Source organism: Mustela putorius, unplaced genomic scaffold (assembly GCF_011764305.1).
Source record: "Mustela putorius furo isolate JIRA1106 unplaced genomic scaffold, ASM1176430v1.1 tig00000253_pilon_pilon_pilon, whole genome shotgun sequence".
NCBI lineage: Eukaryota > Metazoa > Chordata > Mammalia > Carnivora > Mustelidae > Mustela > Mustela putorius.
Window position 1 is genome coordinate 4,458,679 of NW_025421329.1, and position 12,705 is coordinate 4,471,383.

The 12,705-nt window shown below is 46.0% G+C and overlaps 1 protein-coding gene across 1 annotated transcript in view; it reads left to right on the plus strand.

Annotated features, from left to right (window-relative positions):
* The window catches only part of BANF2 (BANF family member 2), a 33,329-nt gene extending 22,422 nt beyond the window's left edge, over nucleotides 1-10,907 (plus strand). The window contains exons 2-3 of the mRNA XM_004754182.3: nucleotides 2,676-2,804; nucleotides 10,529-10,907. Coding sequence (XP_004754239.1) covers nucleotides 2,679-2,804; nucleotides 10,529-10,675 — 273 coding nt within the window. The 5' untranslated portion in view covers nucleotides 2,676-2,678 and the 3' untranslated portion in view covers nucleotides 10,676-10,907. The remainder of the gene's footprint in view (nucleotides 1-2,675; nucleotides 2,805-10,528) is intronic.
* Nucleotides 10,908-12,705: the final 1,798 nt, after the last annotated feature.

Genomic DNA, 12,705 nt, shown 5'->3' on the forward strand with positions numbered 1-12,705 from the left:
TGTTTTCTTCTCCCTCTCCCTCTGCCCCTCCACCCCACTTATGCTCTCTCTCAAATAAAATAAATAAATAAATAAAATCTTTAAAAAAAAAAAAAAAGGCCCTGGGAGACTCAAATTTAGGAGGCGGGTAGCACATTTGAAAACAGGGAGGAATAAAAACACAGCTTGCTGAGAGAGGGCCTTTCTGCCTGTGTCCTGTGGTCCGAAGTGACTAGACTTTGATGAGCAAGCCCCGCTGGGTCAAAAAAGCTGATGTAACTGGCTAAAGTTAGAACACAGGCAGCAATTCAGGTGGCTCAGCAAGAGAAAAGATCAGGGCTCTGGAAAAACAGTGTCCCCAGGTCTCTATGGAGCATCTTGTCTTAGGTACCTCAAGCCTGGTGAAGGGGACAGCTCACTCACTGTGGATACACCTGGGGCGGGGGCAGGAAGACAATGTGGGGTACCTTCACATCAGAGGTGAAAGAAGATGCCACTAATCTGTGGAGCAGGGCAGTGGGCAAGGCACAGAGCCCTGTTGCTTAAGGATTCTGACCTGAGACCAACTACCAGCTCACAGACTTAAATGGAAGAGAGCCAGTAGATTCTTACGAATGCTGACTTGCCAAAGAAAGCGACCAAGCAATGTCTGAAATTGCCCATCCCACAGGGCAACCCTTGAACTTGTATCCACCAGAAAATCTGTTGTTAAAGCAATGACTCTCCTTGAAAGACACATGCCCACTAAGATGTTGGCTAGGCAATGGACAGGGCAGCTACACACAAACACAGAGCTGGGGACCAAAATCTTGGCTGACTGAGGGACTTGTTTTACTATCATGGTAAGGAATCCCCAATATTTCCTCAAGACTGCATGTACCATTGGCCAATGACACCTGAAAGTGTTTCCCATGCACTTCTTCTCCAAATGGAGAATTCCCCTTCTGGAAATTCTTATTGCAGATGTACTGCCCCCCCCCCAACCCTACTGACTATATTGATGGTAGTGAAATTCAGAATTTAGTTCATAGTTTACCATCCTATGAGTTGCTACTTCCAGACATGATGGAGAGTATGAGGCATCTTCCAGAAAATATGAACTTGAACCCAAGTCCAGTAAGGGATGAGTCATAGGGCTTCACCCACTGGGGGAGGAGGTGAGTCTACATTAGCCAAGTGTGGGTATTTCTGATGATTATGTAGCATAAGGAGGGTGTACAGATGTTGAATTACCAAAAGGGTAGACAATAGGAGGATGTTACAGTCACTGTTTAACACTCATCTCCCCTCCTCCAGATAATAATCCCGATTTTGTTCTGTAACTACGCTTGATCTCACAGCTTGTATGGTTTAAAGAAAGCTAACTCCCCTCCCAGATCCAGGACCAGAGTGTACCGCCAACACTAAATTCACACTGGTGACCCTATGCAGACCTTCAGGACTGGATGGGGCTCTGCTTGGAGTGCCTCAGAGACAACGTTCTCTCTCTTTCCTCCTTCTTCTGGGGTAGGGTGTTGGGGAATATAAGTCTTGAAGCAACCATTTCGCTACCATGAGGGGAACCAATTGTGACCGAAGCCAACACAAGGAGGAAAAGTTGAAAGAATCAGAGATAGTGGAGCTGTGGCCCAGATTGTACCATACCCATCATTACCCTTGGGCTTTGGAGATATATAAGGTCTTCTTTGATGTTTGATCCAGTTGAAGCATTTTCTGTTATGTGTCACTAAACAACCATTACAGAGTGTGATAAATGCTAAAATAAAAATATGAAAAAGAGGGTGCCTGGGTGGCTCAGATGATTAAGCCTCTGTCTTCACTCAGGTCATGATCTCCTGGGATTGAGTTCCGCGACGGGATCCCTGCACAGTGGGGAGCCTGCTTCTCCCTCTGCCTCTCTCTCTATCTCTCATGAATAAATAAATAAAATCTTTTTAAAAGTATGAAAAATAGTAAAGAGAGGAGGTGGGTTAATTAGCAAAGAGGAGCAATTATTTCTTTTTTTTTCTTTAAGACCACTTTATTGAGATATCTTAGACTTAGAGAAATTATTTATATTAAGGTGTACAGTTTGATTGACATAGAGACACCAAAAAGAGCACCATGATCAAGCTCAACAACTTATCCATTAGTTCTATCTACATAGGTATTCTTTTCCATATGTGGGTGTGGGGAGATGTAATTTAAATCTGCCCTCTTAGAAATTTTGAAGCATGTGATACATTATTGTTAACTATTATTACAGAGGTGTATATTAGATGTTCAGAATGTATTCATTCCATGTAACTAACCTTGGTACCTTTTGACCAACATATAGTCATTTCTCCAGCCACAATTCTGCTCTCAAGAAGCAATGTTCCTTTAAGCATGGAGGATGGGAAGAGCAGCAGAGATAAACCCATCTCAGTTCTTAGCATTAAATGCACCTCTTTGGTGGAATTAACTGGACTCATCCGGGGCCATGATTGTACATTTCTCAGCCCATCCAGGTGGGAAAGGATGTGTTGAGGACTTTAGGGCAAGGATGTGTTGAGGACTTTAGGCCGCTGACATCCCTAAGTCCCCAATACATACTGGGTGGTGGAAGGAAACCTTCCATCTGTTGCCCCCATCCCTCAGAGGGCAGTCCCCCAGCGTCCCCCCTCACTGTGAGCAGCCAGCCACCACCTAACCCTGTTCTCCCACTGCTGTTACAGAAGATGGATCACATGTCTCCCAGGCTGAGAGCCTTCCTCTCTGAACCCATTGGAGAAAAGGATGTTGCCTGGGTGGACGGGATCAGCCGTGAGCTTGCAATCAACTTGGTCACCAAAGGTTTCAACAAGGTAATTCATTTTTTTCTTATTGCCCCAGCTTTGCTCTCCGGCCTCCCTTCCCCTAGCACTGCCAGATGGCAGCCACAGCTATGTGTCCCTTCAAGGGGCCATCACAGAGCAAAGCCGCCACTTGGCAGAGCGCCACTTGCTTCAACACTACCGACCCCTCATGCTTGGACAGCCCTGAGGGCCAGTAGATGATGAGCAAATTGAATGGCTTTGGCTCAGAGCAGCTGGGCTGGGCTTGATTCCCTTGGTGTTCAAACACTCAGAGGTCAACAGAAGCGAGCCAGCCGCCCGAGTCTGGGGCTGAGCTGTCGGGATGGATGATTTGCCTACACTTCCTACCTCCTGGAAGAGGCTCATGGGGTTCTCACCTGCCCTACCAGGGCATCAACTTGGCAACAGCAGGTGGACTAACCGCAAACTGGGGTCTACACCAGAGTAAGAGGATGTCAATTGTTCTAAGACGTCACTCACAGCCCAAGAATGGCCTCAGGGGTATCCAGTGGAATCCGAACATTCTTTTCTATGTAGTTATTTGTTTTTTTAATGGTGCTCTTAAAGCTGATGGAACTTTAGGAGAGAATGAAGAACCCAAGAGTTCCCAAGGAGAGTGAGCACACACACAGGCAGATGCGAATTCACGCGGAGCATTGCACTCTTGGTCGAGAGATCTCGCCCACAGCTCCTTCTGCTCCTCTCCGGTTTTGTTCTTTTTTTTTTTTTTTTTTTTTTAAATTCCCTCCGGTTTCTAATGTCAGTCTATACTGTGGTGCGGGGAGATGCTGCAGAAATGCCTGACGAGGCTGGGAACTGCTGCCCGCATGGCTGACGATCAGGAAGGTGTGCACCTACCCCGTGCCCAGCTGTTTCCAGGGGGCCTCTGAACTACTGGGCCTCTAGTTGTCTGGTTGAACCACTGCTTAATACCAGTTTTGAAACATTCTGAATATCACCCCAATCCACGGGCCCATTAATATCCACTGGGTGGTTTTGCCAGAAAGCTGGAGCTCCATGGCTGAGGTAGATTGGATTCTTTCCTCTCAGATAAAGGAGCTGGGACCCTTCCCAAGCAGGTAGTGAAGTAAGCAAGGCTGGTTAGGGAAGGCATTTTAAATTAACAATTCCTTTTTTGAAGGACCTGAGTGTCTCTTTTTCTTTTCTATTGTGGTGTAATGCACCAACATTGATATGAAGGGTCCGGTTCAGTGCATTTTTACATACACACACACACGTATTTTTAATGTATATGTATATATACATATACATTATATATATATATTTGTATATGTATAAGTATGTATGTATTTATATATATATTATATATATATGTATATGAACTCATGGAGGCACCCCCAGATTCAGTGATTGGATACCTCTAGAATGCCCAATGATCGCCTTGTGTCTCTCCCCCACCAATGCCATCCCCCAGTCTCAGAAGTACCCCATTGTTCTGGCTTCTCCTGCTTTGATTTAATGTTGGTTTTTGTTCTGTTTTTTGGTTTTTGATTTTTGTTTTTTGCTGTTGTTCAGCCAGACTCAGCCTCTTAGAAATATTTTTGTTCACACGCAGTGAATTTCATGAATTTCACCTTTTTTAGGACACAGTTCTGCAAGGTTTGACAAATGGATGCGGTCATGAACCCACTACCACAATCAAGACACGGAGCAATCCCAACACTTCAGAATGTTCCTTTGTACCCTCTGTGCCCTTCATAGTCCCCACCCTCAACCCCTGACAACCACTGATTTGTTTTCTATCCCTAGAGTTTTGTCTTTTCCAGCCTCACTGTGTTTAAAATGAGGATTATGGGGGGGGGGCAAAAAGCATATTTAAGATAAAGGAATGAATGAATAATGGGTAAATTTCAGGCATCCCAGAACTTAATACACAGAGTCAGAGCTGTAGAGAAGAGGAAACTGTGCCTGTGTGTGGCCAGGCCCCTCTCACGTTCATGACCTGCTGGTGAGCAAGGTGACCAGCACACCACCTCCAGGCCTTACTCATTCCTAGGGTCGCTAATTTCAAGCACTCACGTAGGGGATTTCACCTTTCTCCTTTGCTTTGAGCCCCTGACACACCTGCGAATGAGATTAGGGGTTCCTTATCTCCACTTCACAAAGGAGAAACAACTCCTCAGAGTTAGTGTCTTGATCAAAGCCCCAGGTGAGGACAAGAATGGCGGTAGATTGCGTGTTCACAAACCACACAGGAAGACCTGGGTCCCGGTGGTTACCACGGCAGGGAGGGGGCCTACCCTGGGATTCAGTGGTAAGACTCTGTTTGGGCTGGAGCCTGGCTGAACCTGTGAAACGATCCAGGAGACCCGATGTGGCTTCTACAAAGAAACCACTTGAACAAAGCACTTGAACAAGTGCTTTGGGGTGAGAACTGGTCAGTGCATAGGACCAGCAGGAAGAGCCTCCAGGACAGGCAGATCCTGCAGGTAAAGGGTCTCAGATTCAGCATATAAAAATGCAGGTGCTTTTATATTTTTGTAGACTTTTATTTTAGAGCAGTTTTAGCTTCACAGCAAAATGAAGCTGAAGATGCAGAGATTTCTCATGTACCCCCTTGTCCCCCACCGACATGAACATCCTCTCTCATGAGCCATACCCCTACCAGAGTAGTACATCTATCACCATCAAAGAACTTACATTGGCACATCGTAATCAGCCAGGGTCTGTAGCTTATATTAGGGTTCACTCACAGAGTTTCTGTAGGTTTGGACAAATGTGTGATGACATATATCCCCCATTTTAGTAAGCTGTTTCACTGGCCTAGAATCCTCTGAGCTCCTGGATTTTTATACTCTGCGTGCAGGAGACCTTAGGGAGGGACAGCTTTCTGGGTCTCCTGCTATCTATCCTCCGTCTTTGTGGGCCTCTGCTGAGGCCCAGTTGTCCCCTCCCCCAGCTTTGTTATGACTTTGAAAACTATTGCTTCTTCTGTGGATTCACCCAACTCTCTTCCGGACCTTGACAGTCAAAAATTTGGCTGCATTCTGTCTGAGGGATTTAGTGCCTGCCCTGCTCCCGGGCAGTCAGCCTTGGTAGATCTAGATCTCTGAGAATCTAGATCTCTGCTGTCTGCTACGGTGGCCAGTGGCCATTGGTACCTGCGGAATACCTGTCTGAATAGAGATGTATTATACATATAAAGTGATTTCAAAGATTTAAGATTTTAAAATACCCCCTCCCAAGGCAAAGTTGTAATTTTGTTGTTGTTGTTGTTGTTGATTACATGTTGAAATTTTATTTTTTAAAATGTGGGAGAAAATAAAGCATATTATCAGAACGAATTTCACCTGCTTCATTGCCCCCCCCCTTTTCCTGTGGCTCCTGGAAAACTAAAAATTATATATGTGGCTGGCTCATATTAAGGTGTTGGTCTAGACTTAACAGCAGAAGGGCCTGAAGAGACAACAGAATGACCTGGAAGGGAAAATACGTTGGTGCACAAGGCGTTCAAGAGGCTTTCCATGGCCTGGCTCTAGCTCTGTCTTATATTCCGCTCCCCAACCCACTCCACACCCAAGCCAGACAGTTCATGAAGCACAAACACAGATGGGACCACCTGCCTGCAGGCCTCTCTTGAAATGGACATTCACCCCCTCCAGGACTCCATTCGCAATGAACCTTCTCCAGGAAGAAAGCCTTCCTTCCGCATGCCCACCCCAGCCTAACAAGGTTGTGCTACTGAACACTGAGTATTCAATAGGACCCCCTGCTGGGACATCTGTCCTGTTGACTATTCTTTCCACACACAACCCACACTCATGCTAGAGAGACACCGCTTGCCTTTGGGGCTCTCCCATGTCTCCCATGAAGCCCAGGATGGTTCTATGATCTTTGTGCTCCTCTTTTCCCCGTGAAAACCCTGCCCAGGGATGAGTGAATTTCCAGGCACTCAGTAAATTCAGGGACTTTGAACAGTGCCCTATGGAGAGGGTGCATAACCGGGAGGAGAACCCTGAAGTCATCCAATCCAGAGAATCTGGTTTGGTTCAATATTCTTCGAAGATGTTAGAAAGTTCTATCCTTAAGCCCGAATCTTCCTCCTGAAAGATAGTTGGAAGATGGGGGAGGGGTATGTGTTCTGGGTGCCCACCTGCTCCCTAAGGCTCTCCTAACAGCAGAATTTGTGCATGATGTTTGTTGTATGTCAGGCTCTGTCCTCAGAAAATCCTATAAGGTATATATACTGTTTTACTGATGGGGAAACAGGCACAGAGTGGCCACATGACTTGCTCAAAGTCTCTCCGGGTGAAAGTGGTGATATTTGCATCTGGGCAGACAATGTCTGGGGGTGGTGGGGGTAGTCATGCAGAGACCCCCCCACAGCCCGATGTCTGGACCCTGCAAGGAGACAGTCATGCAACTTTTGGGTTACCCCACCTAGGATTGCCAGATGAAATCAGGGTCCTCCTTCATTAAAGCTGAATTTTAGTTAGAAAATAATTTTTTAGTGTACATAAAGCCCAGGGAGACATGGAGAAGAAAGAAGAAGAGGCAAGCCCTGCATCAGATCAAACATTTGCCCTAGAGACAAGGAGTTTTAAACCAGAAACGATTGAGAAATACTGGATTTTCAAGATTGTCCCTGGCTACCAGCGGTGGTGAAGGCTGAAGAGCCAGCATCCGGTTAGAAGAAAAGAGAGTCATCGATCCCACAACAAATTCTTGTGGCCACCTAAGTGCACTGACTCTAAGCCTGGAAGAGCTGGCAGCTGCAGGCAGACATTTCGGAGAAGCCTCTCGGAGAGTCAACAATGGCTAAGACCATTGATGTGTTTGCAAAGGTCATGTGATGGACGGAAGGTACAACCCCTTGTGAAACATGCAGGGTGTCAAGGAAACAAATGAGTGTCAGCTTTATGCCAATAAGAAAACAGTGACCAAAAGAAAAGAAAAGAAAAGAAAAGAAAAGAAAAGAAAAAAGAAAAGTCCAGGTGTCACGGTGAAGACAGAAAATTTTCACTGGCATGAACCAGGCCCAGCCAGCTAACCCTACAGGAAGATACAAGGCCCCTTGGTCCCTCTACTGAGGGCTTCAAGATGGCCACAGCAGAGCATTAGGCCAAGGGGACCTCTGTCCAGGGTGGTGGGGGTAACCACGTCTACTCAACATTTCCACATCTCTGCGTCACCCTCCCCGCAGCCAGATTTTTGTGAGCTTTGGTCCAAGAAGGGAGAGGTGGGGGGTTTGCTCCTCCTTGGTTAGGGGCTTGCTTGCTGGAGCCAGAGGAGAAACAGAACAGGCTTTGGGCATGGGGACCATGACGATGGCCTCCCTTGGGAACAGGGTTGAAACAGGCTAACTTTTCATCCCCACCACTGGAGGGTGGCAGCGTGAGTGGACGAGGGACGGTCAGGTGGCAACTTCGTTCCAGAGGGCCTTCTTCCTGTAGCGTTCCTGGAAAATTTGCCTCTGGTCCTATATGTCATGTGTTCCTGGCTTCCTGGCTGCTGAGGCTGATGGGGGTGGAGAGGCTCTGATCACCCAGCCAGCTGATGCCAGCAGCAGGGCCTCCGAGGCCAGATGCAGATGGTCAGGATGGGCAAGCATGGGGCTCAGGAAGACAGATATCAACCTCTCGGATTCTCAGTGACCCCCATCTGGAGAATGGGACAGGGTTAAAACGTGCCAGGGGTCTGGAGCCCGTCAAAGGCATTCACGGGCCACTTACTATTATCATTATTACTATTACTTATCATCATCACTGATGTTTTTTCTCCCTGTACAGAGCCACCTTGCTCCTTGATCCTGTTATCCACGTCTGCACCCCCCACCCCCACACCTACTGGGGCACCTGGCTCAATTAACATTCAATAAAAATTTTTTTTTTTTCCAATTTCCAAAAAAAAAATTTTTTTTTCCAATGTTGAGCTAAAAAACATCTCCATAAAATCACCACTGAAAATACGAGGATACTGATGATGTAAAATGAGATTGTTCTAAGCAACAATACGGCTTTTCTAGAAAGACAATTCAAAGAGCACTTGAAAGCGACCATGACAACCTGGATGTTTTATTTTAAATCTTTTCAACAACTGGACCATGACTAAAAATAAGAAACCCCAAGCTCCAACAGCTTGGGTACATTTTACAACTGCAATTCAGCGTTTAATTTCTTTTTTTAAAAGAAAAATATGTTCCCTTTGGTTAAGATGAAGTTTGCTTTGTTTTATGTAACTGAAAGTAAACAGACAGCAGCAGGTTTTCCTGGAGAAGGCCCAGGACGGCAGGCAAGGACACTGGTTCTCACTCCCTCCAGGCTGGAGAGCCCCCACACCAGCCACAAGAGACGGGCATTTATGTGACCTTAAATCTCCAGGCTTCACCATTTAGTGAGCAACTGGGTCAGTATGTGGCCATGTGGTCTTGGATGTCCCTTTCCCCAGGTAGCCCTTGCTCCTAGTCAGTAATCATTGATAAGATTATCAAAAGATCAGTGAAAAGCTGAAGAGTAGTAGTTACAAAACGAGAGAATCCCGAAGAGCTATCAGTCCTGGTATACTTAATATTACTTACGTTTTTTCACACACGCAGACTCTTCAGAAGGGAAGGATGGGCAAGGTTTATCACATGTTAGGTTCCATGCCCGTCCCACCGGCTGAGCATTCCAGGACAGTCTCCTTAGTTTCTCACATTGAATCCACACCGTTCACTTTGCAAGGTGGGGCAGGGCACGTTGTGTGGCTTTAAAGCGATGCAGAAACTGAAACCTGGATTCTCGGGGTCCTCGCTTCAGCTTCTGGGAGTTGTCTGCGGTCACACAGCTGGTTTGCAAGAACAAACTGGTGTTAAGATGCCCTTCATCTACCAGGCCCACATGCAGCAGCTCTTGGTGGAAGGAGCTTTTGTTCCTAAGGGAGCATGTGGCAGTGTCTGGAGGCGGTTATGACCGTCACCATTTGGGGGCATCTAAAGGGTAGAGATTGTGGATGTGGCTAAACTCGCTGCGATGCACAGGACAGTCCCCACCCCACCCCAACAGCACAAAATTATCCACAATGTCAACAGTGATGAGAGTTAGAAACTCTGCAAGATCGACCCGAGAAAGCAATGGAGCGGGGAGCATCTCTGAGTCCTCTTCTTGTGTGCATGCATGTGTGTGCATATGTGTGTGTGTGTCAAGAAGAAATACTAAGGGCGCTGGATGGCTCAGTTGGTGTAGCATGCCACCCTTGATCTTGGGATTGTTAAGTCTGAGCTCCATGTTGGATGGAGAGATTACTTAAAATCTTAAAAAGAGAGAGATTGATTTAGAGAGAAAGAGAGAAATGTTAGATCAGGGATTAGAATGGAGTATGCTAGGCTGTTGCTACTCAAAATATTGTCCCTGGACCAGCACCTGCTGGGGACATGTTCAAAATGCAGACTTCCAGGCCCCTCCAGACTTCGTGAGTCAGAACCTTCCTTTTGACAAGGTCCCACATGATTTATGCACTCATTAAAGTTGAGAAAGACAGGTTCTGGTTTACCCCAGGCAGGACACACCACCTCCCAACCCCAACCTGAGAGATCTGCATTTCACTTGGCTTCCCATCTCACCAAGGTCCAGTCCCAGAATCCCCATCACCCAGGTGCTGTCCTTGGCCCTCAAACCTGATCTGTGCCCCTTCCTTCCATGTTCACGTGAGTCCTGGTGTGGGAGAAGAGCAACTCTGAACAGGTTTATTATAACCTTTCCCATTTTTCTCCCTGCCTCTCCCCGGCCCCACAGGCTTACATCCTCTTGGGACAGTTCCTTCTGATGCATAAGAACGAAGCAGAGTTCCAGAAGTGGCTTATCTGTTGCTGCGGCGCGACCGAGTGTGAGGCCCAGGAGAGTTCTCACTGTCTGAAGGAGTGGTGCTCCTGCTTCCTCTAGACACACACCTCCTTGCTCTGATGCCTGGGTAAATGGCGCACTCTGTACTGGCACCCAGGCTTGGGGTCATTATTTTTGTGTTTAACTGTGCTATTCGTTCATTATACAAAGTAGTTCACGAAGATAAAAGAGGACAGGCAAAAGACGACGGGCCCCCAAATTTCCAACCTGGAAACAACTGTCACTCACCTCCCATGCATGCCAAACATCTCAGGCATAAATTTATATAAATCAAACTTTTATTTTAAAGTGGAGATTAAGTTTTAAGCTGGTGTATTGGTTCTATGTGTTGCTGCATAGCATGTGAACCCAAAGCAAGGAGGCTTAAACCAAAGAATTTTACCTCACACAGCCTCTTAGGGCCAGGAACCTGAGAGTGGCTTAGCTGGGTGGCTCTGTCTCCAGGTCTCCCACAAGCTGGGCAGCTGGGCAGCAGTCATCTGAAGGTTTGACTAGGGCCGGAGGATCCACTTCAAGCCATTGCACTCACATGGCTGTTGACTGAAGTCCTCCGCTGCGCCTTACGTGGGGCTACTCACGGTGTGGCATCTAGCTTCCCCCAGAGTGGTTCACCCAAGAGGGAGTAAGAGAGCAAGCAAGAAGCCACAGTGCCTTTTACGACCCAGTCTCTGACTCACCTTATATCACTTCTGCCTTCTTCTATTTTTAGAAGCAAGTCATTAAGTCCTCAAGAAAATTAAACTTTCTTGAAACAGCAACTAATACAGCAGACATATTTTTCAGAGCATTGTAGTTAGGTTTCTGAGATATAAGTTATAGTCACCAAAAGTTGCCCTTTTTAGGTATGTAGTTCTATGACTTTTGACAAATGCATAGTCCCATGACCACCTCCAGAATCAAGACGGAGAACACTTTCTTTGCCCCAAAGAGTTCCCTAATGCCCCCCCCATTCCCCTCCCCAACCCTTCCCAACCAATGATCTGGTTTTTGTCCTAATAGTTTTGACATTTCCAGAAAGCCAAATGAATGTAATCACACAATATGTTACCTTTTAAGAGTGGCTTCTTTCACTTAGCATAATTCAGTTGAGATGAATCCATTATACAGGCCTTATAAATTCAAGAAAATGTTGGCAGATGTTGTGGGTGCATGACCCCATATCCTTTGGCATTCACTGTTATAACAGTGCCCAGTAACTTCCCTCAGCAAGCAACTGAGTAGCCTCTGCCAACAAGGACCTCTGGCTGTAGGAGTGGGGATCCACCCAGGCACAGGGCAAGGAGGAAGTGCCTGGGAGTTAACACCCGGTCATGGGTGGAAGTTGATGGCTAAATGCCTCAGCTTCCTTGTGCTTTGCGTGGGACAGCTCTCAGGTGGTATCGCCCAGCTTCCCTGTGGTGTTAAGCCCAGCTGCCCACAGTGGCCCCCTGCCCTTTTCACACCCCTAGGCATTTGCTTTCTTCCCCTCCCACTCTGCTACCAGGGGTTCCTGGGCACACCTCTCTAGGAAATAGTCAATTTTAGTCTCAGTCTGGTTCTAGAAAAACCCAACTTAAGGCAAATTGCTAGAATTTAATTTTATTTCAACAGAAGAAAGAAAAGTGGAATTGAGAGAATTAATTGAACTTCATTGAATTTTTTTCTTCATTACTAGATATAGTACTTTCTAAATAAATTTCTTCCAAGTGTAAAAAGTAGTAAGAGAGGGGTTAGTGTGATTAGGTATATTTTAAACTCTGTTTTTCAGTATTAGATGGTATAAATTTCCATTTTTAAAAAGAGAAATAAGAGTAAAAAAGAAATTAGCACTCTTACTTCTCATTTTAAAAAATTGGCTTTAATATTATTTTTAGTTTGTCAAGGTTTGTGGCATTTATATGCTTCCCATAAACTTAATCCCTGCAGTTGTTCAGTCTCAGTTGTATGTTTTTGAGCTTATCATCAACCCTTGTTGGTATATTATTTTATACCTGGCTTTGTCACTCCTGAATTCTTTGTTTTGATACACTTCTCTGTTGGTTGAGTTGGGTGATTATATTAGTCAGAATAGGTCAGATTACGCTGCTTTA